Here is a 24320-nt window from a genome sequence, read left to right on the forward strand (position 1 = left end):
AGCAGGTGGCCTGAAACCCCGCTCTGCTGAAAGCGGGGGCTAAGAGCAGAGATCTGCCCCCACCAGAGGCCTCTAAGGAAGGGCAGATGAGGTTCAGATCTCCCTTTCAATAGCATCGTCTGTCTGGGCCCATGCATGCCAGGGTAAGAGCGGGGTGGGTGCCATGGAAGATGCTGTAATGGGTAAAGGAGACTTACGATTGTCTGAAGAGCTCATATTCTGAAGAGCTCATCGGCTTTCTTTCCTTCTTTGCAGAAATGTGCACTGGCACCTGTTTCGTGATGGACATGACTCTACCAGATGACAATGACAATCAGCAGCATTACTTTCAACTGCCCACCTTTGATTGTCATCGGCTTCTAGCATGACAATGCCAGCCATATAATAGGTTCTCAATGCCTGCCTGTGGAGTCCCATCGACTGTCCTTCTATTGGGCTCATTCCCATCCCATGCATCCAGCTCGAACACATGGTCCTGAGTCTCAGTCCTCTCAGACTCAGGGTGGAAATCAGCTCTGCTGACAAACTGCCCTGTTTTCATGAGACAGGACTACTTAGAGTATGGCAGGTCACGTACTAGGTAGAGCCTTCTGGAAGCACTGCCTGTGGCTCTGTTTCCTCTCTTCACCCCACTGTCCTTGCCATGAAAAAGCTCCTCATTGCGGTTCCTCAGGGTCCTTACTGTTGTTTCCCAGCCAGTCTGCCTGACAGAATTCAACTTCGACCACTTTCACTGGGCACTGACAGTGCGCTAGCATGTATGCCCTCTCCTACAAGCGTGGCATAGAAAAACAAACCAGTAAAATACTGGTACATCCCCAGGAAGCTCACAGTCCACTGCAGGAGAGACACACAAACGTTTAAAATATAGTACAGTATGTGCTATAATCAACACACACCTAAAAAGTGAGGAAAACACAAGTACAAAAACAATTAAACCTAACGGGAGTGGGCAGGAAATCCAGAGAGGGTGACATGTGAGCTGGGTTTTGATGGATGAGTAGGAGTTCTACAGGGGAACAGGTGTGATCTGGCGATGGCAAGACATTCTCTGTGTGGGGAGCATCAGGGCAGAGGCAAAGTGCGGTGGAAGAGACATGGATGGATATGGGGACCGGCCCGGACACAGGTTCAGAGGCTCTGCACTATTCTACCAATCATGGACCTCATTCTGTGAGCAAGAGGGAGCCATACAAGATTAAATCTTTCTTGATATGTAATTCACACACCATACAATTCACTCTTTTAAAGTGGACCACTCACTGGGTTTTAGTATTTTCAGGGTTATGCAACCATCTCCACATTCTAATTTTAGAACATTATCACCCCCAAGAGAAGCCCTGTGTCCATGAATAGCCACCCGTTTCCCAACACACTTCCACCTGCCCTCGGCAGCCATGCAGCTACTTTCTGTCTCCACAGATGTGCCTACTCTTGTACTGGACAGTTCATGTCAATAAAACCACAGGGTGTGTGGTCTATTGTGTCTGGCCTCTTTCACTTAGCATGTTTTCAAGGTTCATCCATGTTGTTGCACACATTAATACCTCCTTATTTTCCTTGCCAAGTCACAGCCCATTGTATGGACATACCATATTTTGTTCACTAGCTGAGGGACATTTGGTTAGTTTCCACTTTTTGTCTAGTATGAAGAACACTTCTACCACTTTCATGTGGAAATACATGTTCATGTCTCTTCGGTACAGTCTGAGGAGTGGAAATGCTGAGTCCTATGGAAACTATGTTTAACATTTTGAGGAACAAACTGTTTCCCAAAGTGGCTGGAACAATTTACATTCTCACCAGCACTCCAATTTCTCCACATCCCCGCTGACACTTGAGAGTGCCTGTCTTTTTTATTATAGCCATCCTAGTGGGTGTGAAGTGCCATCTCACAGTGTAGATCCTACGGAGTAACAACACTGAGCATCTATTCATGTGCCATTCACCAAAGATTCTTCAGCAAGAGAAGCAGCTGTTTTGTAATCAATCCCGGGGTGAGCTCAACAGGAGAGAAACTAGAGGATGCTATAATAATTCGGGAAGAATTCTCCAGATTCTGAGCCACGGCCGAAGAGAATGGTAATAAGGGGAGACTCAGAAGACTCAGAAGCTCTTTCAGCGGCAGAGCCTGCAGGACGTCATGGAAGACTAGATGTGTGGCACAATGGAGAATGGGCGAGAAGAAAGAGGCAAGGAGAGTTCCAACGTTCCCAGTCTGAGCAAACAGGAAGATGCAGATGCCACGGACTGAGCTAGAGAAGCAGAGGGGAGTAGGGGGTGTGGAGGGAATGCTATGAGTCCAGTTTAGGACACGTGAAGTTGAAGTACCTGGGAGACCTGTCTGGGTGGAAATGTCGAATAGGCCCCTGGAGAAGTAACTGTAGGGCTCCAGAGAGACCTAGAGATACATCTGTAGGGATTACCAATTTATTAAGAGGTGACAATTGAGTATCACGGGCTGCATTCAAATTAATACATTTTGCAATAAGTATCAGAAAGTTTTGGCAGCACCCTTTCAGTGCCAGTAGTGGAAATGGAAGGTAGATGAAAGTGATCTGAAGAGAGAATGAGAGTCAAGGAAGAGATGGGAGCAAATATAGATTGCATCCTGTCTCCATGAAAACCCTTCCCATTGCATCCATTATAAACATGGATGCCAAGGAGCACTCGCATCCCTTCTGAGATGGATGCAGCACCCAAGGGGTAGAAGAGGTAGGTGAGCTTTTCTGCTGTGCAAGTGGCCCTGGCAATGGAAAGCTATCACCTGCCAAAGAGCCAAGACGTCTGGCCCTCACTCTCCATGTCCCTACCTCCCCATTCCAACAAGGAAGTTTACGATAGGGAAAACAAAAGGGGATCATGCTTCCAAAACATGTACTCCCTTTTAAAGAATTTCTGATGGGCACAGTCTTTGAGAAAAGAGGGCATGAGATCAAATGGACCCTAACTATACAGTGACAAATGGTGCATTTTTCAGTGGAAGCATGCCACTGGGGAAGGGGACGCCGGGAAGTTTGGGTTGTCCTAATCAGCTACAGCATCAGGTCTGAAGTGTCAACTGGACTAGAGAACCAAGACTAATCTCTTTGAACCCGGAGCGAGGTAACTTTCTCCCTGCCTCTCCAGATCATGCTCCAATCTCCTACATCCACTTCTGGGTTTAGGGAGGCTGCTCATAGAGACTGAATCAAAGGGTTCCCTTGAAAACAGGACACTAGTTTGGTTTGGCCAACAGGTAGCCCCACAGAAAAGGAGAAGAGTTTCCAGCCATGTGGCCGTGGATTTCGCTGAGGCCCTCTACCGAGGCTCGGTTCATGTCATGCAGCGCTCTCCAGGAAGTTATCCTTTCCGGGGTCCTCACACCACTCCCCTGTTTTACTTTTCAGGTCCAAGAGCGATGACAGCTCCGTTCTCAGAGGGTGCTTCCCCATCACTTATCATGTTCTCCAAACCTTGCATGCTTGTTTGTTAAGTCTCAAATTGCCTTGTCTGTGTGGGTCATCTGCTTCCTGGTAGGACCCAAAGTGACCCAAACCCTGATATTCACTTTGCTCTTTAGGAAACTCGGTCAAGAGTTTTCTGAAGCTCATGCAAGTAAATGAACATTTCCCCTAGAAATGTCCTTCTCCCTGGACAACTAACTGGTTCTTGAGCCACATGTGACTCTTTTTCAGATCCTGCTGTTCTTCCTGCTCTATCTGGATTTGACATCCCTGTACTGGGCCAAGCACTGTCTTGAGTGCTGTGGGTGCCACAGTAGGATGCAGTCTTGCCCTCAAAGAAATATATCCAAGGGGCGTATAGGCACATACCACTGTCACACCAGAGCCCCCACGAAGCCATCCCACTCCTGCACTTCAGCAATCCCACTGGAAAACTAGAACATCTTCTGCCCACCTCCAACTTCATGGAAATGCTAAGAAATGAGAGGCAAGAACAATGCAGCTGCGCTAGGGAAGGAAGCAGAAATGTGAGGGGCGCTGGAAGGCCAGGTTGGCTTTCAAAAGCTTCTAAATCACTGCTTTCAAATGGAGGAGGAGCAAATGTGTCTCCAGAATCACGGGAATGTGAGAGTCACTCTCAAGAAGGAAGAGTAAAGCTGGCCAACCAGCCCACAGACAATGGGGCCTTGCAGGCAAAATCCTACAGTGGCTTAGCAGAGTTCTAGGGCTTGGAAAACTCAAAAGAATTCCCTACCCAGGAGACTACTGTCTGAGAATGAGCATCTCTCCACCTGCTCCTGTGACCTGTATGTGGACAGAGGGGGCACAGCATTCCTCATCTGCAGGGTGGTAATGCCACTCTCCTGGAGTTGCATGCAAGGATTAAATGAGATCACTTCAGGGAGGTGTCCACCATGGCTGACTCAGAAAGGTAAAGTGAAGCACAGTTTCCCTTTTCCTCCAAGGAAAGCCACTCAGTCGTTTAACCATATCCTCTCTTCAGGCAGTTTGGGAAGACCCAGCGTAAGTGCAAGTGCCTTAAAACTAGTGAACGTTCTACCTTACCTTTTCGAAATGATCAACTCTACTTGAATTTTCCTATCAAAATATTAGGGGAAATGTCAATGACACTTCTGTCATCCAGGGAAGACCAGGTCCTTGAGTCCATTTCTATGTAACTTTGTTAACTGAATAGTGTTTGCATCTCACGGCAGCCATGCTCAGTCACTGCCTTCATTCAGAGGCTGGAAATGAAACTGACATTTCAACATGGAACAAGCACATATTCCCAGCGCTCCTGCTGGAGCCCTGATGTTCCTCATTTGCATCGCAGTAATTCTGACAATATTAAAAACAAGTTACACACAGGGAAAAAAAGCGTTGTTAAATAGAAGAAGATGAGGTAATACTTGGTTATCTGGAAATACAAATTAGGAGAAAAAATCAGTGTAAGGTTGTTCTTGAAAGTATCTGCTTGTGAAACCACATTTTGCAAGGCATGAGGCAGAAGGGGATGCTCTGAAGGGCTCAAGGATGTCCTGGGAAGACTGCCACTCACCTGCTTGCAGATATTGATCTAATAAGGCAATGTTCCCAGGACCTGCGGCCTAGGCACTCTCTGTCTTTGAGTACCAGCTGGAGACGAACCATCCCCTGCTGCCTGTCTCCAATCATCACCCCAGTCACCATCCCAGAATTCTGGGCACAGCAAGACTCTGTATGACCAGAGTGGAGGAAAGTCAAATGGAAGGTTTGAGTGGAGCCTGACCACCAAACGGGCAGCCCCGGGGCCTGGGACTTGGCTCTGGGTGGAGAGAGGGAGCTGCCCGGCCAGGATGGCGGCAGCCACAGTGCTGGGGAGACCATGACGAGGATGGGGAAGATACTGGGGCAGTGAGGAGAGGGAACTGGGCAAGAGGCAAAACCAGTACATGTGAGGGGACAGCTAAAGCCACAATTCCACAAAGTTCTCTTTCATTACACCCGCTTGATGTGCAGGTTGGGGAAGCGGTTGGCCAAAACAGGAAGAAGATATGAGATCGGGGAGAGTTTCTAAGAGGAAGTATGAACAATTTGCAGGCTCTGCACCACCCCAGAGAGTGGTGCAAGAGAGTCCGGTCCCTGGAAAGGAGTCTAAGAATAGTCACCTGCCTGGAGCTGTGGCGGTCCCTAAGCAGCATTGCCTCAGTTTCCCAAACTTAACCACCATCATGGGTCTTAAGCAGAGATGAGCAGAGATTCCAAATATTACTTACAGCTCATGTAATCAGCATGGAGAACATCATGGCAGATACTAAAGTTATGACTATATCCTAAAAACCACAGATCTGCGAGCTCACAGATACCACACAGGCTTTGTTTTTAAGATGCCTATTGTCTCAGTTTTTCTTAAGACCATGCAGAAATCAAACAATCCACTTCAGTGAGTGAAAATACCTATTTAACAACATCAAGGGAACACTTTTCAACTGAACTGGCAAGAAGTGAGAGTGTGGGGGAAGACACACAGAGGGTTTTCTTTCTCAAGAGAATGCCTGGATGGAAAATAACCTATTTTACATGATTTAGCTCTGCTTTGAAAGGCAGAGACTGCTGCCAAATGCACTTTACTTCTCTGCTCTTGCCTAATAGTAGATATCTGAGGAGCGGGATGCCAGAAGTGGAACCCACAAGAGCTCTTGAAATTACCTTTGTGAATAAAGACAAAAGTTCAAAAAGTCAAAAGAGCTGGCTTGAGCTCAGAAAAGAGAGAACAAATGTGGAAGCAAAAGAAGGCACTGAGGAAGTCTGTGTGTGTGCTATTGTGGTTTGTGAGTGCCCTGAGAGAAGCAGAGATAGGAGACGGAAGGGGACTGCACCACACACTCCATTTATCAGCTCCCCCAAGTCCCGACCACCGCATTCAGCTCTGTACCATTTTTGCCACTTTTAAGATCCTTTGAAACTATCACTTTAATCACTGCACGTGTTTCCTGAAAGGCTCCTGTGATTCTGATCTTGCTGACCAAGGTACCATGTGTTCGTCTACATACATGCACCATGCTGACATACAACGAAAAACAAAGTTGTATTTGTATTCTGATTATTTAGCAGCTCAGTTTGGTTATGAAAGAGAGAGGGAGCCAACTGAACCGTGATCCTACAAAAAGCGACCTAATACTGCACAAATGTTTGAATACAACTTAGCAGTTGTTTGTGATGGGCAAACCGAATTCCAGAAATTATTAACTTAGCCAAAGTAAAAAACAGAGCTAAAAAGAAGAGTTGTTCAATAGGCATACAGGATTTCAGTTTTGCAAGATGAAAAGGTTCTGGAAATCTGTTGCACAACAATATGCATATAATTAACACTGCTGTACTGTGCACTTAAAAATGGTTAAGATGGTAAACTGTATGTTGTTTTACCATGATTAAAAACATAGTAAAATTACCTTTTTAAATATAAGAAATGCATTATTCATTCCATGCCCTGCACTTGGCCACAACCACAGCAGACTGCACTAATTAAATGGAATTTCCTGTCACAAAGAAAGAGAGAGAAAGCTAAATGGGGTTACTCTGTTTTAAAGATGTGCTTCGAAATGGAAGCAGAACAAATAAGGGGAGAAATACAGGATTGGAGAACTGAACTGGCTTGATTTCCATGGAACAATCCGCTATGCTAATACTTGGACATCTTAGCACTTTTACTTTACAATTCTTAACATGGTAACCTTTCAGACATGTGATCCAGAGCTACCCGGGTGACCATCCTGAAGCAGGCCAGAAGCTGGTGATGTCCATTTCTTCCTTATCTTATGTTAGACTCCAAACCCCCACCCCCTCTCCAATCCTTCTCTGCTCAGGCTATCTGCAGGGAGTAAGATGTACGTATTACATCATTTTGCAGTTACCTGATGGTATTACCATAATTAGGTATTATGTTTTGTTTTGTTTCTAACTTGCTTATAGAATTTTAGATTAACATGTGAGTAGGCTCCCAGTCCAGGACATCTAGTTTCTGTTAACTGGTGCCTCTGTGTTAGTTTCCTAGGCCTGCCCTAACAAAGGACCACAAATGGGGTGGTTTAAAACAACAACTTGTCATCACATAGTTCTGGGGGCTGGCAGTCCTAACTCAGAACGTTGGCAGGGCTGGTTCCTTCTAAGGGATCTGAGGATGAATCTGCTCCATGCCTCTGTCCTAGTTTCTGGCAGGTTCCTTGGCTTGTAGATGCTTCACTCCACTCCTCTGTCTTCACAGGGCCTTACAAGGACACCAGTCCTATCAGATTAGGTTCTCTACGCTACTCTAGTATGGCCTCATCTTAATTAATTACATCTAAAACGATCTCATTTCCAAAAAGGTCAACTTCTGAGTCACTGGGACGCTATGGTTTGAATGTTTGTCCTCTTCAAAATTCAAGTTGAGATTGAATTGCCATTGTAAGAGTGTTGAGAGGTGGGGACTTTAAGAAGCAATTTAGGCCATAAGGGCTCCTCCACCTTCATGGGTGGGTTTAGCACCTTTAAAAAAGGGCTCCTGGGAGTAGGCTCTTGCCCTCTCTTGCCACGCGATGCCTTTTGCCATGTTATGTATGACACAGTAAAAAGACCACATCAGATGCAGCCGAATGGACTTCCTGCCTCCAGCACTGTTAGAAATAAACTTATTTTCTCTATAAATTACCCAGTCTGTGGTCTTGTTATTGCAAAACCCAAAATGAACTAAGACAGGGACATAGCACGGCAACATATCCTTTGCAGGGAGCACAGCCTCTCAAAAGATGAACCCAGACCAGCAGCATCCGCATCACCTGGGAATCTGTTAAAAATGGAAATTGTGGCCAGGCACTGTGGCTCACACCTGTAATTCCAGCAACTGGGGAGGCCAAGGTGAGAGGACTGCATAAGCCCAGGAGGTCGAGACCAGCCCAGGCAACAAAGTGACACTCTGAAGCTATAAAAAATAAAAAACAGCCGAGTGTGGTGCTACACACCCGTAATCCCAGCTACTCAGGAGGCAGAAGAGGGAGAATCACTCAAGCCCGGGAGTTCAAGGCTGTAGTGAGCTATGAATGTGCCACTGCATTTCAGCCTGGGTGACAGAATGGGACCCTGTCTCAAGAAAAAAAACAAAAAGTCAATTCTGAGCTGGGCCCAGTGGCTCACGCCCCAGTCCCACCTAATCAAGAGACTGAGGAGAGAGAAGCGCTTGAGTGCAGGAGCTTGAGGCCAGCCTGGGTAACATAGGGACACCCCGTTTCTAGGAAAAATAAAATTAAATAAAAATGCAAACACCTAGGTCCCACCCCAAACCCACTGAACACAAAACTCTGGAAGCTTGCCAAAGAGTCAAACAAGCCCTTCAGGCAATTCTGATGCATGCTAAAGTTTAAGGGCCACTGTTTTAAATTAAACTGTATACTTTTAAAAAATCATTTTATAATGCTAAAGGTGCATCCTGCCCTTCCCATAGAATCACTAACCCCTTGAGGCAGTCTTTCCATGTTACTTCTCCTACAGTAGCAATCAACTTATTGCTTACATAAAACAGACTAGAATTTGGAAGTCTGTGCAAGACACACAATCTTCAGATGCTTTATTTTGTCTGTTCATGAATACTATGAACTGACTGCCAATATTAAAAAATCTAGATTACAGACTTTTCCTGAAAAAACTGGAAGAGCTGACAACACTGAATCCAAAATTACACACAACAACAATCAACTGATTGGTGGCTGTCCCCTCGGGGTGGGGCCTCAGCGCTCCAGTGGGCCACAGTCTCCACAGCTGGCGTCCCTGACACTGAGGCTTCAGGGAGGCCAAGCATCCTCATTTACATTGTATGCCTATCCCCTAAGGGCACTTGGGTTTGAACAATGGCTGGGCAGAGGACAGCTAGACAGAAAAAGGCATAACTATCCACAGATCAAAATACTTAGCTGTTTCTGAGCAGCCAGTTTAGGAATGGAAAGCTAGAAGCCAGGGCTGCTGATGAACAATGCCACATACTTTAGAAATAGCATCGACTTTTAAGTTCTGTGAGTTTGGCTTCGCCCTTCACCAGATAACAAGGCAAGTTATGAAACGATCCAAGCACTGGAGATAAAAGTTTTGTAGTGGCTTGCCCATGTGACGACGTCGGGGTGAGCTGCAACACAGTAAGAAGAAATTCTGGTATCGGCACGACTTCATTAGAGAACAATGGGACATGGAGGACATGAAATCTGAAATCGTGATTTTAAGAAATCACATTTGCCTCCTTTAGGTGTATGCTATGCTGAGCTGCAATGACAGACCCTTTGTGAAATGATTCTCCAGTGAAGCAGGTGGGGGAAAAAAAACACATGACTTTAAAGCTACTTTCAGGCTTGCAAAAATGTCAAAGGGCAGATCCTGGACTGGGATTTGATAACTGCACCTTTAATGCAGATCCCAAATAGTTTCTGTACAAAGGACAGAAAAGACACCTTTTTGGGTCAGTGGCAGTGGTTCATGAAATATCAAGTGAAGGGGTAGTTTGGGATGTTTATTTCAGTGGGAAGGATAGGCCTGGAGTCTGGAGGACAGAACTCACATATCTATACGTAGAGACAGGCACCAGGCTTCAACAACGGGACTCGCTTCATCAGTAACCCTCAGAGGAAATTCGACTTGCCATGGAGCTCATGTCAAAGCTGTAAATCCAAAAACTATATCCACTCAAAAATTACTGAGCCAGAAGATTCAGACCAACAACCACTATTACCTCATGGGGTTATATTCTGAACAAGTTCTTCATTTTGATTCTCTCCTTAACCACCACCGTACTTCAACATTCTTAAGAAAGAAAAGTGGAAATGGAATCTGATGACTAAAGCTTCTATTAAAGACATTAGAATTTAGGATGGTAATTTTCTCAAAGGCAAAGATGACTGTTTCTCCTGGACAGATTTAATATTTTCAATAGTCTATCAAAAATTATAAAATATAACCTCCAAAACAAGTATAGCAAAAAGAAAAAAACTTACAACACACCTCTTCAAGGTAATGCAAATATATAAAAAATGGGACAGACTTCCAAGATGCACTTTCTGTTTTTAGGTACTTAGTGCTACTGTATTATCAGGGTTCTCCGGAGATACACACATCGTACTGTGCATACGCATCCTACGCATCACACGCATATATAGAAATTTGCTCACATTATTATGGAAGCTGGCAGGTCCCCAAATCTGCAAGGTGAGTCGGCAAGCTGGCGACTCAGGAGAGCTGATGGTGTAGTTCCAGCCCAAGCCAGCAGGCTCAAGACGCAGGAACTGCTGATGCTTCAGTTTAAGTCCAAAGGCAAGGAAAAGCTGGTGTCCCAGTTCAAAGTCATGTTAGGCAGGAAAAACGGTCTCCCATTCAGGGTCAGCCTTTCTGTTCTATTCAGGCCTCCCACTGATTGGATGCAGCCATCCACATTCAGGAGTGTGTTCTGCTTTATTCAGTCTACCGATTCAAATGCTAATCTCACCCAAAAACATCCTCACAGACATAATTATTATTCTGACCAAATATCTGGGCTCCTCATGGTCCAGTCACGTTGACACATGAAGGGAACCATCACAACCCCTCAGATGCCTGGATGGTGAAGAGGCAAAGAAAATCAGCTCCCAGGGGACACTAGAATTTATGAAGAGCAAATAACCAGGGACCTGTCTAGCCCTGTGAAGGAAGCGGCCAGCTCCTAAGGGCCTTCCTGCTCACTCTATCTAAAAGCTGTTCCTAGTGAGCTCGCTCAGCTTTCATTTAGGGTCATCATCCAGTTAACAATGTAAAGCGGTATGCCAAGATGCAACTATTAGAAAGCCTACAGCTGAAAAACAGTACGGAGCCCCACTGGTGGAGCAATTGGAATTTTCATCCATTGCTGCAGGAACTGTAAAACAGTCTGCTCACTTTAGAAGACAGCTTGGCAGTTTCTCATAAAGTTGAACACACATTTACTATACGATCCAGCAATCCCAAGACCTCTAGGTTATTTACTGAAGAGAAATAAAAACCTACGCTCACACACAAGTCTGGATGCGAGTGTTTGTAGCAGTTTTACTCATGATTATCAAATACTAGAAACAACCCAAATGGGTGAATGGATTATAAAAAATCCATACAACGAAATATCAGTCAGTAATAAAAATGGACACACTCTTCATACACAGATCTCCAATGCATCACACTGAGTGAAAGAAGCTAGTTTCAAACACTTGTATACTGTATGATTCTATTCACTGGACATTTTAAAAATGACAAAACAATAGTGATAAGGTTTAGTTCTGTGTCTCCACCCAAATTTTGAGTCGGATTATAATTTCCAATATTGGAAGAGGGGCCTGGTGGAAGGTGAATGAATCCTGGGGATGAACGTCCCCCTTGCTAATCTCCTGATAGAGTTCTCAGGAGATCTGGTTGTCTGAAAGTGTGTAGCACTTCCTCCTTCTCTCTCTCTTCCTCCTGCCGGCCATGTGAGGACGGTGCTTGCTTTCCCTTTACCTTCTGCCATCATTGTAAGTTTCCTGAGCCTGCCAGCCATGCTTCCTGTACAGCCTGCAGAACCATGAGTCAATTAAACCTCTTTTCTTCATAAATTACCCAGTCTCGGGTCTGCCTTTACAGCAGTGTGACAATGGACTAATACAAACAGTGATGAAGACCAGTTCAGGGCTTGCCGGGGTTAGGTGGTAGGGGGTAGGCGTGACGGGGTAGTATTAATACAAGGGGTACTAGAGTATTTAGGGGTATGGGAACTGTTCTAAGTCTCAACTAGAGTGCTGGTTACATGATTTACATGTGTTAACTTTCATAGAATGACACAACCCTCCTCCAACACTATTATTTGCTCTATTATAAATAAAAATTTTACATAATCAAATGGTAAAAAAACAATTGTATGCCACCCAATTTCGGCATAGGGTAAATGCACCTAATGGGAACTATCTGTGAATTGGGGTCAGTCAACAGAAGTTGAATGCACAATATGTACAGGCCGACAGGCACAAGAGGGCCAGTGACTCACAGGCATTGCTCAAATGTTTGAGTATGAAATGAGGATAAGTGACATTCTTGAGTCACTGGGCGCAACCTGGGAATTATCTGAAAAGGCAGAATACTTGTGATCTGTTATGTTTCTTTTACCAGGCACTTTGTATTCACTATCTTAAGGCAGGAAATGTAGGCTTAAAGACAAGAAAGGATTTGCCCTGGATTTTGATCCCAGTTCTATCTGGTTCTCCAGCCCCCATCTTCACTCTAGGCTGCTGCCTCCCAGGAGCCATATAAAGCCACAGTGAGGATTATACCACGATTTGTCCCTTTTCCTCTGTTGTACCCTAAGCAAGTCCTTAATCTACTGGCCCCTTAAAGCTCTGTTCTTCCTTTAAAGCCAGAGTTCTCAGTTGCGAGGGTATAGGGGTACAGGGGGAAGCAGGAGATTTTGCCTTCAGGGTACATGTGGCAATGTCTGGACATATTTTTAGTTGTCACAACATGGGGGAAGAGTGCTACTGGCATCCAGTAGGTAGAAGCCAGAGATGCTGCTAAACATTCTACAATGTTTAGGACAGCCTGAAGGAAGAGTGATTCAGTCCCAAATGTCACTTGTGCCAAGATTGAGAAATGCTGATTTGGAAGAGGCAAGGAAGGGAAGAAGGAAGGAGAGAGGAAGGGAGGAAAGGAGAAAAGGGAGGGAGGGAGGGAGGGAGGAAAGAAGGAAGAAAGGAAGGAGGAAGGGAGGGAGAGAGGGAGGGAGGGAGGGAGTGAGGAAGGAGGGAAGGAAGGAAGAAGGGAAGGAGGGAGGAAACATATTAATCTCATCTACAAACCAGCACAGAGTTAGGTATTTAAAAATTCTTATCTCATTTATCTCCCTATAAACCTTCTGAGATATTATTAACCCCATTTTATGGTTAAGAAATTTGTGGCTGAGATCCATACAGAAATGTGCCCAAATCCCAGTGGTGAGACAAGATGCTGCGGGGACTGCAGGCACCTGGGATTGCAAAGTCGAGGTACCTCCCAGGGTGGTGCCTGGGAGCTGGCCTGGCAGTTCTGCCAACCTTCTCCTGTGGTCTTAAAAATTTCTTCTTAACCCTAAGGTATCTGCAAAGAAGGAGGCCGTTGGATCGCAAAGAAGAGGACTGTTGGATGGGCAAAAGGGCGAATCTGAATTCAAGAGGCTGAATTCAATGGATGGAGCCTGTCATCACTAAGAGCCACTGAGGATGGGTTTGTCCTCAAATCTTCTTTGGTTCCATCTGTCCCTCCTCCCTCAAGGCACTCACATCTGGCCTCCATCCCAAAAGCCCGGAGACAGGCAGATGTGTGCCCCAAGCTGGCTTCCTATCCTCTCCCGCCAGTATGTGCTGCTGGACTTAGCCACAGGGAGTGGGACCCCACTCGGCACAGCAGGCAGGAAGCTGGGGACCGCAGGGGTGGGAGAGGGAGATGAGAAACACCACAGAAGAACCCGCCACAATCAGTTTCCCATAATAACATCCGATGGGCATGGCTTGCCTGAGAAAATCAGCAACTTGCTTTAAAAACAAGTCCTATTTGAGTGATTCTGGCTCAGTTTTACCTATTCATATAATTAGTGTTGATGGATTTAACAGTTAAAAATGGGGTTCATGCATTTAAGATAGAGGGAGGGGGAAGAGATGGGGGAAGAGATAAAGAGAACAGAGGAATAAAGGCAGAAAAAAAGACAGAGGACAGGAATAGAGAGGGGAGAAGGACATATGTTTGAAGCTTAATGGGAAACTCAGAATATAGATGTGCTCATGACAAACATGAATCCCAGAAAGTGGTGAACCCCAAGACTGGGAGACCCTCTTGCAAACTGGGTGAAACCACAGTGATGGGAGCTGCTCTTTAGAGTTTGTTCTAGATCCCTGCAGCTGGGTTTCAGGTCAGGCAGCATGGCTCTCACACACACCCCGTACAGGAGAACCAATTCCTGATCCATCTCTTGGGCTCTCTGTGGCGTGGTCCAGCTGGAACGAAGCTGTGGCTGATGCCCACCACACTCTCTCCCGCCCAGCCTGGCCCAGGCAGCACTCACAGTTCCAAGATCAGAATGACGTCTGTCTTGTTCTCATAGACTTCGTGCAGGGTGATGACATTGGGGTGCTGGATCTCCTTCAGGATGCTGACTTCCCGCTCGATGTCCTCACGGCTCACGCCCCGCCGGCTGGACTTAGTTCTCCTTTTCTTGATGAATTTGGCGGCATACTGGAGGCCGGTGCTTTTCTCACGGCATTTCTTCACAACTGCAAACTGTCCACTGAAAAGAGAAGATGGAGGATTCTTTATCGTTCATTAAAAAAAAAACAACAGGATTTGAATGAGGACGTGGCATGCTACAGAGGGGACAAGAGAACTGTGAATAGGAAAGTTGAAATTGTGGAAAAGTAACAAATTAGGTAGGGATGTTTCTTATCATCATCAGTTTCACTAAGCCTGTTTCTTTACAAACAATGCTGCAAGGAATATAAACTCTTAAAGTAGATTTTATTGAAAGAGTAATCATGTCTCCATTTCTGTCCTCTCCTCCTTCCCTCCCACTTCAGGTCCTGGGACAGCAGCAAGGAGCTCTGTGATCTGGCCTCACTTCCAGCAAGCTCTTTTCCTGCATGTCTAGTTTCTGAGCCTGGAAAACAAGGGATTGAGACCAGGGAATTGGTAAAAAAAAAAAAAAAAAAAAATATATATATATATATATATATATATGAAGCCCTGCCTTCAACAACATATTTCTAGCACCAATATTAACCAATTTAAATACACAAACAGAAAAAGGTCTACTATTTTGTTCACAATTAAGTGACTGATGTTGGTCACTTCTCTGGCATTATCTCCCCTCTCCTCCCTTCTCAAGGTATTTCTACCCAGGGATCTTTGTGGTTCTGGGGAAGCCGATTCCACCCCTAACTGTAAATATGGATCATGTGACCTAGGCTGAGCCAATCAGTCCACCCCATTCTCCTGGTCACAATGACGGGCACGTGACCTAAGTAAGACCCTTTAGAGGATGCACAGACACAGGTTTTCTGAGACTCTTTTCTCTTTTGAGTGTGACAGAACCCCCAAAAGCTGCTGCCAACAATCTTGGGACCATGAGGAGAGTCACTCTTAGTTTGAAGACAACCACTGCAGAGGCAGAGCCAGTAAAAGGGAAGAAACCAGGTCTGCGGTGACACCATGGAGTCGCTGGATCAGCCCTGGCCTGAAACCATCTGCCTGTGATGTTTCAGTGACATAAGCCAATAAATTCCTTTTATGGCTCAAGTCAGTTTGATGGGTTTTCTACTTCTTGCAGAGGAAAGCACCCTAAATGCCACAGCAAATAACCAGATTCCCTTTCCCATGTATTAAAGACTGTAATAACAGAACTCGACTCAAAATAATAAGGGGTAGGCAGTAAGTGGGTGAGATGGTGAGAGGTACACAGGCCCTGCTGATAGTCAGTGGAACGCAATGCAGAGACCCTCCTGGACCCATGCTGGCGCCCTTCCTTCTTCCCTAGTGCCCAAGGAAGGGTTGATCTGTCCATCGCAGGATCTGTATGTTTCTTGGCACCTGCTGGAGTACTGCTATGTAAAGAATTATCACAGATATTTTTAGCTGGCTTTATCCTCACGTGAAGACAAAAGCCAGAGAGAAAAGCAAATTAAGAATAACATTTTGATATTAAAGAATGGATACTTTAAAATATTACTCATTTACTTTAGCAGTAGGAGGCCAGTGAAGAAGACACGCAGAGAAAAGGATTATCTTTATAGCCGTGTCAATTTTTTTGCATGGCAGGCTGTTAATACCCGCTATCCCCCTGCAGCAGGATAGCTGAGAAGCTGAAGAATAAATCACACTGGAATGCCAGCACCGACTGCCTGTAAACTCGCTACCTTAAACAGTTATGGGGTCTATGTAATGACTTTATTACAACCAAAATCCAATTTCTTTGAGGAGTAAAAACCTTCCCTCTACTGTGGGGTGGAGGGTGGAGAGATGGGGCATATGGAGAGAAGAGGGGAAACAGCCTGAATTCAAAACACAGTCAGTTGCTTCCTTGAGAGTCCAGGCCCCTCCTTACCAAGATATTATTGTGTCCCCACCAGGCAGATTCAAAAGGACCCAGGATAGGGAGACCCAGCCCAGCCCAGCCAACCAACAAGCAGCTGACAGTTCAGAGGCTGGGCCCATTCGTATCTCACACATGGCCATAGCAACTTGTCTCAGAGACTTACAACTCAAGGCAGACTCAGTAGTTTCAATCATGGTGCTTTAAAATTCAAAACCAAAAAGTCAAGAGAGAGACAGAGAGAAACAGAGAGACAGAGAGAGTAAAAAAAATACTTTGGGAGGCCGAGGTGGGTGGATCACAAGGTCAGGAGTTCAAGACTAGCTACTCAGGAGGCTGAGGCAGGAGAACTGCTTGAACCTGGGAGGTGGAGCTTGCAGTGAGCTGAGATCGTGCCACTGCACTCCAGCCTGGGTGACAGAGCAAGACTCCGTCTCGGGGCGGTGGGGGCGGGGGGAAGAAAAAAGAAAATCCTTCTGATAGGAGAGTCACAAAGAATTTCAAAGCAAGCCTAGATACAAAGACTGTTCCACATGTGTTTTTCACCTCCAAATATTCTATATTGGAAGTTTCTTCATTTTATTTACGGGAAGATGGTAAGTAAAGTCAGGTTAGCCCTGATGGCAGGATGAAGGCAGGTGCTGAATGTCATGTGCTCTCATGCCCAGGTGAACTGTGGCGCCTTAGTTTACAGTGAAACCTGGGGAATTTACTCTCTCACCTGACAATGGATCCCTCACTTACACTGCAGGGTCCCCACACAAAAAGTGCTGGCTGGTGAGGAGGGGGTAAGGACTGGTGGGTAGGAAGGCTCTATGTGGATGCTGGGGTACTGGCTAATCCTGACTGCAAAGAGTAAAATGAGGGTCTAAAATGAGCTTGAGAAACTTGTTCTAGACCTATGCAATGTCACCTCTTTTAAAATACCATTCCCTATTCTTCCCTGATACTCCTAACGATCTATTGCCTCTCCTCCAATCTGCCATATCCCTGAGTCCAAAGAGCCCCCCATACCCCTCAGGTGAACCTGCTGTTTTCTGCCCATTCTTGCCTTTCCCACCCTCCCAGACTGCTGATGCCTGAAGGACAAAGGGCTGCCAGGCTCATCTTCGCATCTCCTGAGGCCCTGGGTGCAGACCTACTTTACGCAGTCCATGCACAATGCACATATGCTGTGGCTGATGCCTGAATCTATAACCCTGTGAACCCGAGGAGTTAGACAAAGGGTTCTGCATAATAGTTCAACAGAATTGTGTAGTGGCTAGGAGCCAGCAGTGTAATCCAGGGTTTATTTAGGACTTAGCCACTCCAGGCCTCAGTTTTCTTATCTGTAGAGTGGGCATAATAAGTGCCTGCTTAGAGGGAAAAGGATGAAATGAGCCAATATGCATGAAGTGTTTAGAACAGCAACTGACCATAGGGAGTCTTCAATAACTTTTAGCTGTTATTAATCTGTGACAACTGGAGTTATTTTCATCAGCACACTGTTGCCTCCGTCTCGCAGTGATGCAGTATTACCCCCCAAGTACCTACCTCTCGTGACCGCCAGACAGAAAAGAGCCCTCATAGTACCAAAAAAAACCGCCCACAACAGGGCTGTACTGTGCTAACAATGTGTACAACTATTGCTAAATCCTCACTCTCTTCCTCCTTCTGCTGCTTGTCCCCACCCAGAGGGTGTGTTGTCACTTATAACTGCTCAGGCAGGCTGGCCCTGGCTTTGGGAGCTCAGAGTCACAAGCTGAGCCAAAGTGCCAGTAGCCAGGCCCACCTGGGGGCCTTTGGGGGCTTTTGTGTGTGCTGGGTAAGGCTGTCAGGTATTTCCATAGCACAGTCTCCTCAGGCAGTCAGCAAACTGTGAGGACAGACTCCTGGAGGAGCAACTCTTCCCTCATCAGTCATTTGCTTTGTGAGGTCTAATTCCAGTTGGACTGTTGGTGAATTGCTGCTCTGATCCTTCCTTCCTGGGCAGCTGGGCCTGGACCCGCTTTCCTCCCTGGATCGGGACTCCATTGGGGGCATAGTTCCTCTTCACCCATCCTCTGCCTCCCCAAAGACAATAACAACTTAAAAAACACAGCTTGTGTGTCTACTTTGCTGGTGAGGATTCCTAAATCGTGTGCCCACAGAGGAATACCGTGATCCAGATTCAAGGGTGAGTTCAGACAGACCAGGGAGCAAAGCAACAGCACACAAAGCAGCAAGACTACTGCCGCAACCACGCTGGGGGCGCTTGTCCCTTCTGCCCCCTCCTCACACCCATGCACTGAGGCCAGTCAGTAATCAACAATGATACAGTTGGCTGCATTATTAATTAATTACCATTAATACAGCTAGGGCTGGTCAATGGATAGGGGGAGGTAGCTCTTTACTGGAAAACAGAAATTCTTTGTATGCTATGACATTTAATTTTGATAAAGCAGTACAAGTGATCCTTATTATTCATGGATTCTGTACTTGTTTTTTCACCTACTTAGTAACTTTTTTTTTCTTTTCTTGAGACAGGGTCTTGATCTGTCATGCAGGTTGGAGTGTGGTGGTGCAATCACAGCTCACTGCATCCTCGACCTCCCAAGCTCGAGCAATCCTCCCACCTCAGCCTCCCGAGCAGCTGGAACTACAGGAGCATATCACCACACCCAGCTAATTTTCTTTTTTTTCTTTTCTTTGTTTTTTTTTTTGTTTTGTTTTGTTTTTTGGTTTTTTTCCCGCAGAGATGGAATCTTGCTCTGTTGCCTAGGCTGGTCTTGAACTCTCGGGCTCAAAGCAGTCCTCCCACCTCAGCCACCCAAAGTGGGGGAATTACAGGCATGAGTCACTGCAGCAGGCATAAAATTTATTTGTAACCTCCACGTTAGTATTTCCGGCACTTTCACAGTCACTTGTGGACATGCACGGATCGTGGAAAATTGGAGAGGATTGTGGAAAATTGGAGAGGCGGCTGCATACGTTTCTAGCTGAAGTCAAACAGCTGCCTTCTTGCTTTGGCTCTCACACCATTAACGAGTGTGCTTTCCACAGTCCGTTTAGTGTCACATTTTTTATTGGTAATTTCACTGTATACAACGACCCCCAAGTACAGTACTATGGTGCTGTCTAGTGTTTCTAAGCACAACAAAGCTGTGATGGGGCTCAGGGAGAGACTATGTGTGTTAGATAAGCTTCATTCAGGCATGCCTAATGTGCTGTTAGCCATGAGTTCAATGTTAATGAATCGCGCGCGTGTGTGTGTATGATGTCTTTAAACAGAAACACACATAAAACAAGGTTATGCAAAAATGACAAAAATGATTTGACCAGAGACTCACAAGAAGGTAACCCTGGGTTTCTCCTGGGAGCAATGGTTTAGTGTTTGCAGTGAATTTCTAGAGAACAACTCTCACATATAATGAAAGTCAACTATACGCCAACTTTTTTTTTTTTCCAAAAAATGCACTAATATTCTCCATCATTTAATAACTGACAAACAGTCTGTTGCATTAGAGACAGATGTCAAATTAATTTTAATATTAAAAACTTTCCACTAAATGTAATAAACATTTATTAACTACTCATGGTCAGATACATACAAAGGTAATGAGACACATTCTTCCTTTAATGAGTTTTATATTCAAAAACTTGATTCAAATGTAATCACCAATTTTATTAAAAAGAGGAAACGCATGGCTAAAAGGAGCAAGCTTCATAAAGAATAGGCTGACATCTAATTTCTCTGACTCACTAATATATCTAATCTGACTACTACCTCTGCAGTCACTGAAGAAACTGTAACCAGGATTACATGCAAGGCTCTTTACACGTATTACTTTATTAATAATCACAACTCTATGAGACACACATCGTCATCTCTTCTGACCAAAGAGAAAATCAGGTCTCAGGGAGATTTTTAAAGACTGTCCCAAATCACTGAGTCAGTAAGCTGCATAACTAAGAAATGAACTCAAACTCAAGTGTATTTGCCTCCAAAGCTCCAGGTTCTGAGTCCCACCGCTGTGTAGACCTTGTACACTTTATGCTTGTCATACAAGTCATCTCACTGTGAAGTTACAGCCAGACTCCAGCATCACTCTAGGAAAGTGCTTTGTGAGGGGAAAGCAAGGGCAGGGGTTTGTGGTTAAATCTGTTTGGGTCATGTTGCCTTCTCTTCTCAATTGAAGATTCACAAGGTGTTTTAATTAATGAAAATCTTTGCTTTAAGATGCTCTGAGGTGCCATGCAATAAAAGTACACCATGTTTGTGCATTCAGGAAGCATTCCAGTAACAATCAGAAAGAAACTCAAGCTGATTCTCAAGGTCAAGGCACAAGGATGGCAGCATTCCTATTTCTGTAGGTCTTCTACAGTTCCTGGTGCCTTAAAAAGAAACCTGTGTGACTTTTGTTTAATCCAGTCAGTTCTTACTGTCAACTTTATTTATAATTTGTGGGAGGCTCTGTTCACACGGGAGAATGAAGGTGTAGACATACAATGTCAGAGAAGATGTAACATTCAGAATGGAAGGAAAAAGCATAATCTGACTGGACATGACAATTAAGTCTGCCGCATGAGCTGGTGCCAAGCCCAGGGTCTAACCTTTTCATTGCTGGTCCTGATCCAGACACACCGTCAGAACACGTTCTCACCCGGAGCAGGTGGGCGCAGATCCAAAAACAAGTGATGAAAACAGCATCTCCTTCTTCATGTTTTTACTTTAAATATGCATCTAACCAATACATATGCCAGTTAAAAATTATTTATGGTAACTAGTATTACGATGAATTCCCTACATTAATGCTGGAAACAGATCTGGTTTAAATCTAACAGCTGATACGTTCCATCTTTCCGCTCCTCCCAAGTCTTTGCAATATGGTTTCTCATTAACACAAAATAATTTCTACTTTTGAACTCGTATCAAATCCCTGGCTCGGTTTCAGTGGTGGTTTATGGGTGATCTATTTTTGTAGAAGACTTTTGCTGCCAGAGTAGCAGGGCGGCTTGAATTCTGCCAGAATATTAGAATTACAGGTTGTAGGTAAGGGGTGAGGAACAGAAATGGTTTCTCAAGGATGAGTTAACATCTGATAGTAATTCACATTTACAGCAGGAGATAAGACCCTGAGGGTTTACAGACTAGGGGAGAGACAAGCATGAAATACTTCACTGTGGGAAGAGGAAAAAAGTGGACTCAGTTGCTATTGCAGAGAGGGTGCAGTTAGGAGACCCCTGCCGAAGCTGGCCTCCGAGGCTGTGCCTGAAGGCTGAGCGTGAGTCAGGAGTGGAAGAAGGTGTGTGTGTAGGGGCAGGGTTTCCTAGAGGAGGAACAGTGTGACAGAGGCAGGAAGGCATGGAAGAGCCTACTTCAGATTTCTAGAGGAAGAGAGGAGTGGCAGGGAGGTGTCGGGTCAGACACACACACAGGACCCTGTGCAGATGAAGCAACGTCAGTCCCAGCTCTGCCACTAACTTGAGAAAGCAGGAGGCCTCTCTGAGCCTCAGTTTCCCATCTGTGCAAGTATGATGACAACATGAAATGAGGCCGTGCATGTGTGTGCACACCGTTTTCTCTAAACACATCAAGCACATGGAAAGGATGAAAATTACCAAGCCGTCTAAGCTTCGTGAACTTCTCAGAGAAGCCAAGAAGACAGGATTTCAGGAGCTGAAAAGCAGCACCAAACTTCCCCTTGACATTTTTCTATGCAACAAGTTTGAAATCTAAATGTTAAGTCTCTACATTTTATTCCCCCGTTGGAACTCAACAAAGCTATTTTCATTTCGGATGGAGACGTATTTGGTTTGCCTTCTTTGGTCCTCAAAGGCCCATGCAGCTTTGCTTAGATGCTGAATCTTTCATCTGGAGGTAGGTGATGGGAAGCAGACAGCATCTTCCAAAGACGGACTCAGCCGTCTTTCTATCCCACATGCTCTCTTGAGTGTGACCCTCCAGTCTCTCACCCTTGAATCTTAGCAGGCACCAGTGACTGGCCTAACACACAGAATGTGGCAGAAGTGATCCTGGAACTTCCGCCTGAGTTCTTAGGAGCTTCCTCTTGGAAGCCAACCAGCACGCTGGGAGAAGCCCAGGCTGTGTGGAGAGGCTGTGTGCAGACGCTTCCGCCTGCAGCTCCAGCTGCGCTGACAGCAGCTGTGAGAGACTAGGCACGTGCGTGAGCTGTCATGGACATCTGGGCCATCAAGTCTTCGGATGGCTATAGGTCTAGCCAACCTCGCAATGTGACCACCCGAGAGACTCAGGCAAAACCCTCTAAGCTGGGTCCGGGCAGCCCACAGAAGCATGAGAGTTAAGAGATCATCATAAACTGTTATTTTCAGCTACCACGTTTTGGAGTGGGTTGTTATGCAGCAGTGGGTCGGCAGAACAGCACTGAAGAATCTGGGATGGTGGGCTTAACAGATCACCCCAGAAGTCGTGCAGAGGAAGGACTTGACACAGAAGGTGACTAGGTCACAAGCAGCCTCACAGGAGAGCATGGGAAGGGAGTGAGGGTGTCCAGGCCACCCTGAACGCAGGCCCCGTCCCAGGCTCAGAAAAACGGGCCCTCTCATCCCATCAGCACGCATGGACTCACTTTTCAACTTCTCTGCTTCTCATCATGGCAACAATTTCCCACCTTTCAAGGAAAATTCTGCATCATTTAGGAAGGACCTCAACACAAACAACAAAACCCAAAGACCCTCACTGAGATGCCTTCAGTGTTCTGGCTGGGCAGGGCTTACTGCTGGCCTCCAACTTGACCTTCCCCAGTCTCTGCAGTGAAGCAGATCTCCACCCTGGGAAACACACAAATCCCAAATGCTATACACGATCCAGTAAACACGGCTACCTGATCTTCCTCCTGCCTAGTCTGAATGCCCAGTGCGTACCTATACTGACTTCACCTTTAGCAGAACGCGTTTGAAGAGGAAACACTGTCTTCAGGAAGCACCTTCAGCGGGAACCCCTTCTTTGATCTTAACCCCAACAGGTTCACGGATTTCAGCACAAGACGAAGGCAAACCCAGTATGGGAACTCAGTACTTCAGCACCAAGTGGTACACAATTCCCTTGGAATGTAGGCCACACTTGGGAGTTGTTCTCTTTCTGCCCTTTGAGAAGCTACGAGGCAGAGGAAAGCAATACTTTTCACCGAAGAAAAGCAAAGCAGGCGATTTAAAAAAATTATTATCATGAAAAAAAGTACAACCCTCCAAAAACTATTTTAAACTAATACAAGGGCTCGGTGAAATAGGCTGTGATTTGTAGAGCAAGTGGCTCAGGTTGCCATGGCACCAACAAGGAAAAGTGGAGTTTACCAAGGGGATAAACAGCAGCCCGTCACCCTGGGAACCAGAACAACACGCAGAGGTAGGAATGAGATGCAGAAAGAGAAGGGCAAACTGCACAATGGGCCAAGGAGAGCAGAGGAGAGGTGGGTCCCTTGGCGAAAGCATCCTCCCAAGGACAAGGTCCCTTGGAAGACTGCAGAGAAGAAGGTGGCATAACAGAGGAACCAAGGCCAGCGTGGGTCGGGCTCCACGCACTGGTTTGGTATTGCAAGTGGGAACAAAGAAACCAAATATGCTGATTGTCAGGTAGCTCAAGATACCTCTTTATCATCAAGAAATTTGCAAATCAGAGCAGTTGAGGATTAAACGGAGGGGAGATTAGAAAGATAGCAGTGGGTGCCTTCGTTCACTCCCCCTTGTCCCTATGATACCTCTTTGCAGGAGGAAGGTCCAAGATCCATCTAGAAGAATATTTCCCAAAGTGGGTCTTTGGAGCTCATATAAAGAGATGTTGCTTGGAGAAAGGG

General features: G+C 45.6%; 1 protein-coding gene across 6 annotated transcripts in view; it reads right to left on the minus strand.

Moving 5' to 3' along the window:
* The window catches only part of DAPK1 (death associated protein kinase 1), a 214435-nt gene that overhangs the window by 89545 nt on the left and 100570 nt on the right, over positions 1–24320 (minus strand). For all 6 annotated transcript variants that reach the window (XM_033236896.1, XM_033236900.1, XM_033236895.1 and 3 more), the window contains exon 3: positions 14509–14730. In XM_033236896.1, coding sequence (XP_033092787.1) covers positions 14509–14730 — 222 coding nt within the window. The remainder of the gene's footprint in view (positions 1–14508; positions 14731–24320) is intronic.

This window comes from Trachypithecus francoisi, unplaced genomic scaffold (assembly GCF_009764315.1).
Source record: "Trachypithecus francoisi isolate TF-2019V2 unplaced genomic scaffold, Tfra_2.0 Lachesis_group16, whole genome shotgun sequence".
Taxonomy (NCBI): Eukaryota; Metazoa; Chordata; class Mammalia; order Primates; family Cercopithecidae; genus Trachypithecus; species Trachypithecus francoisi.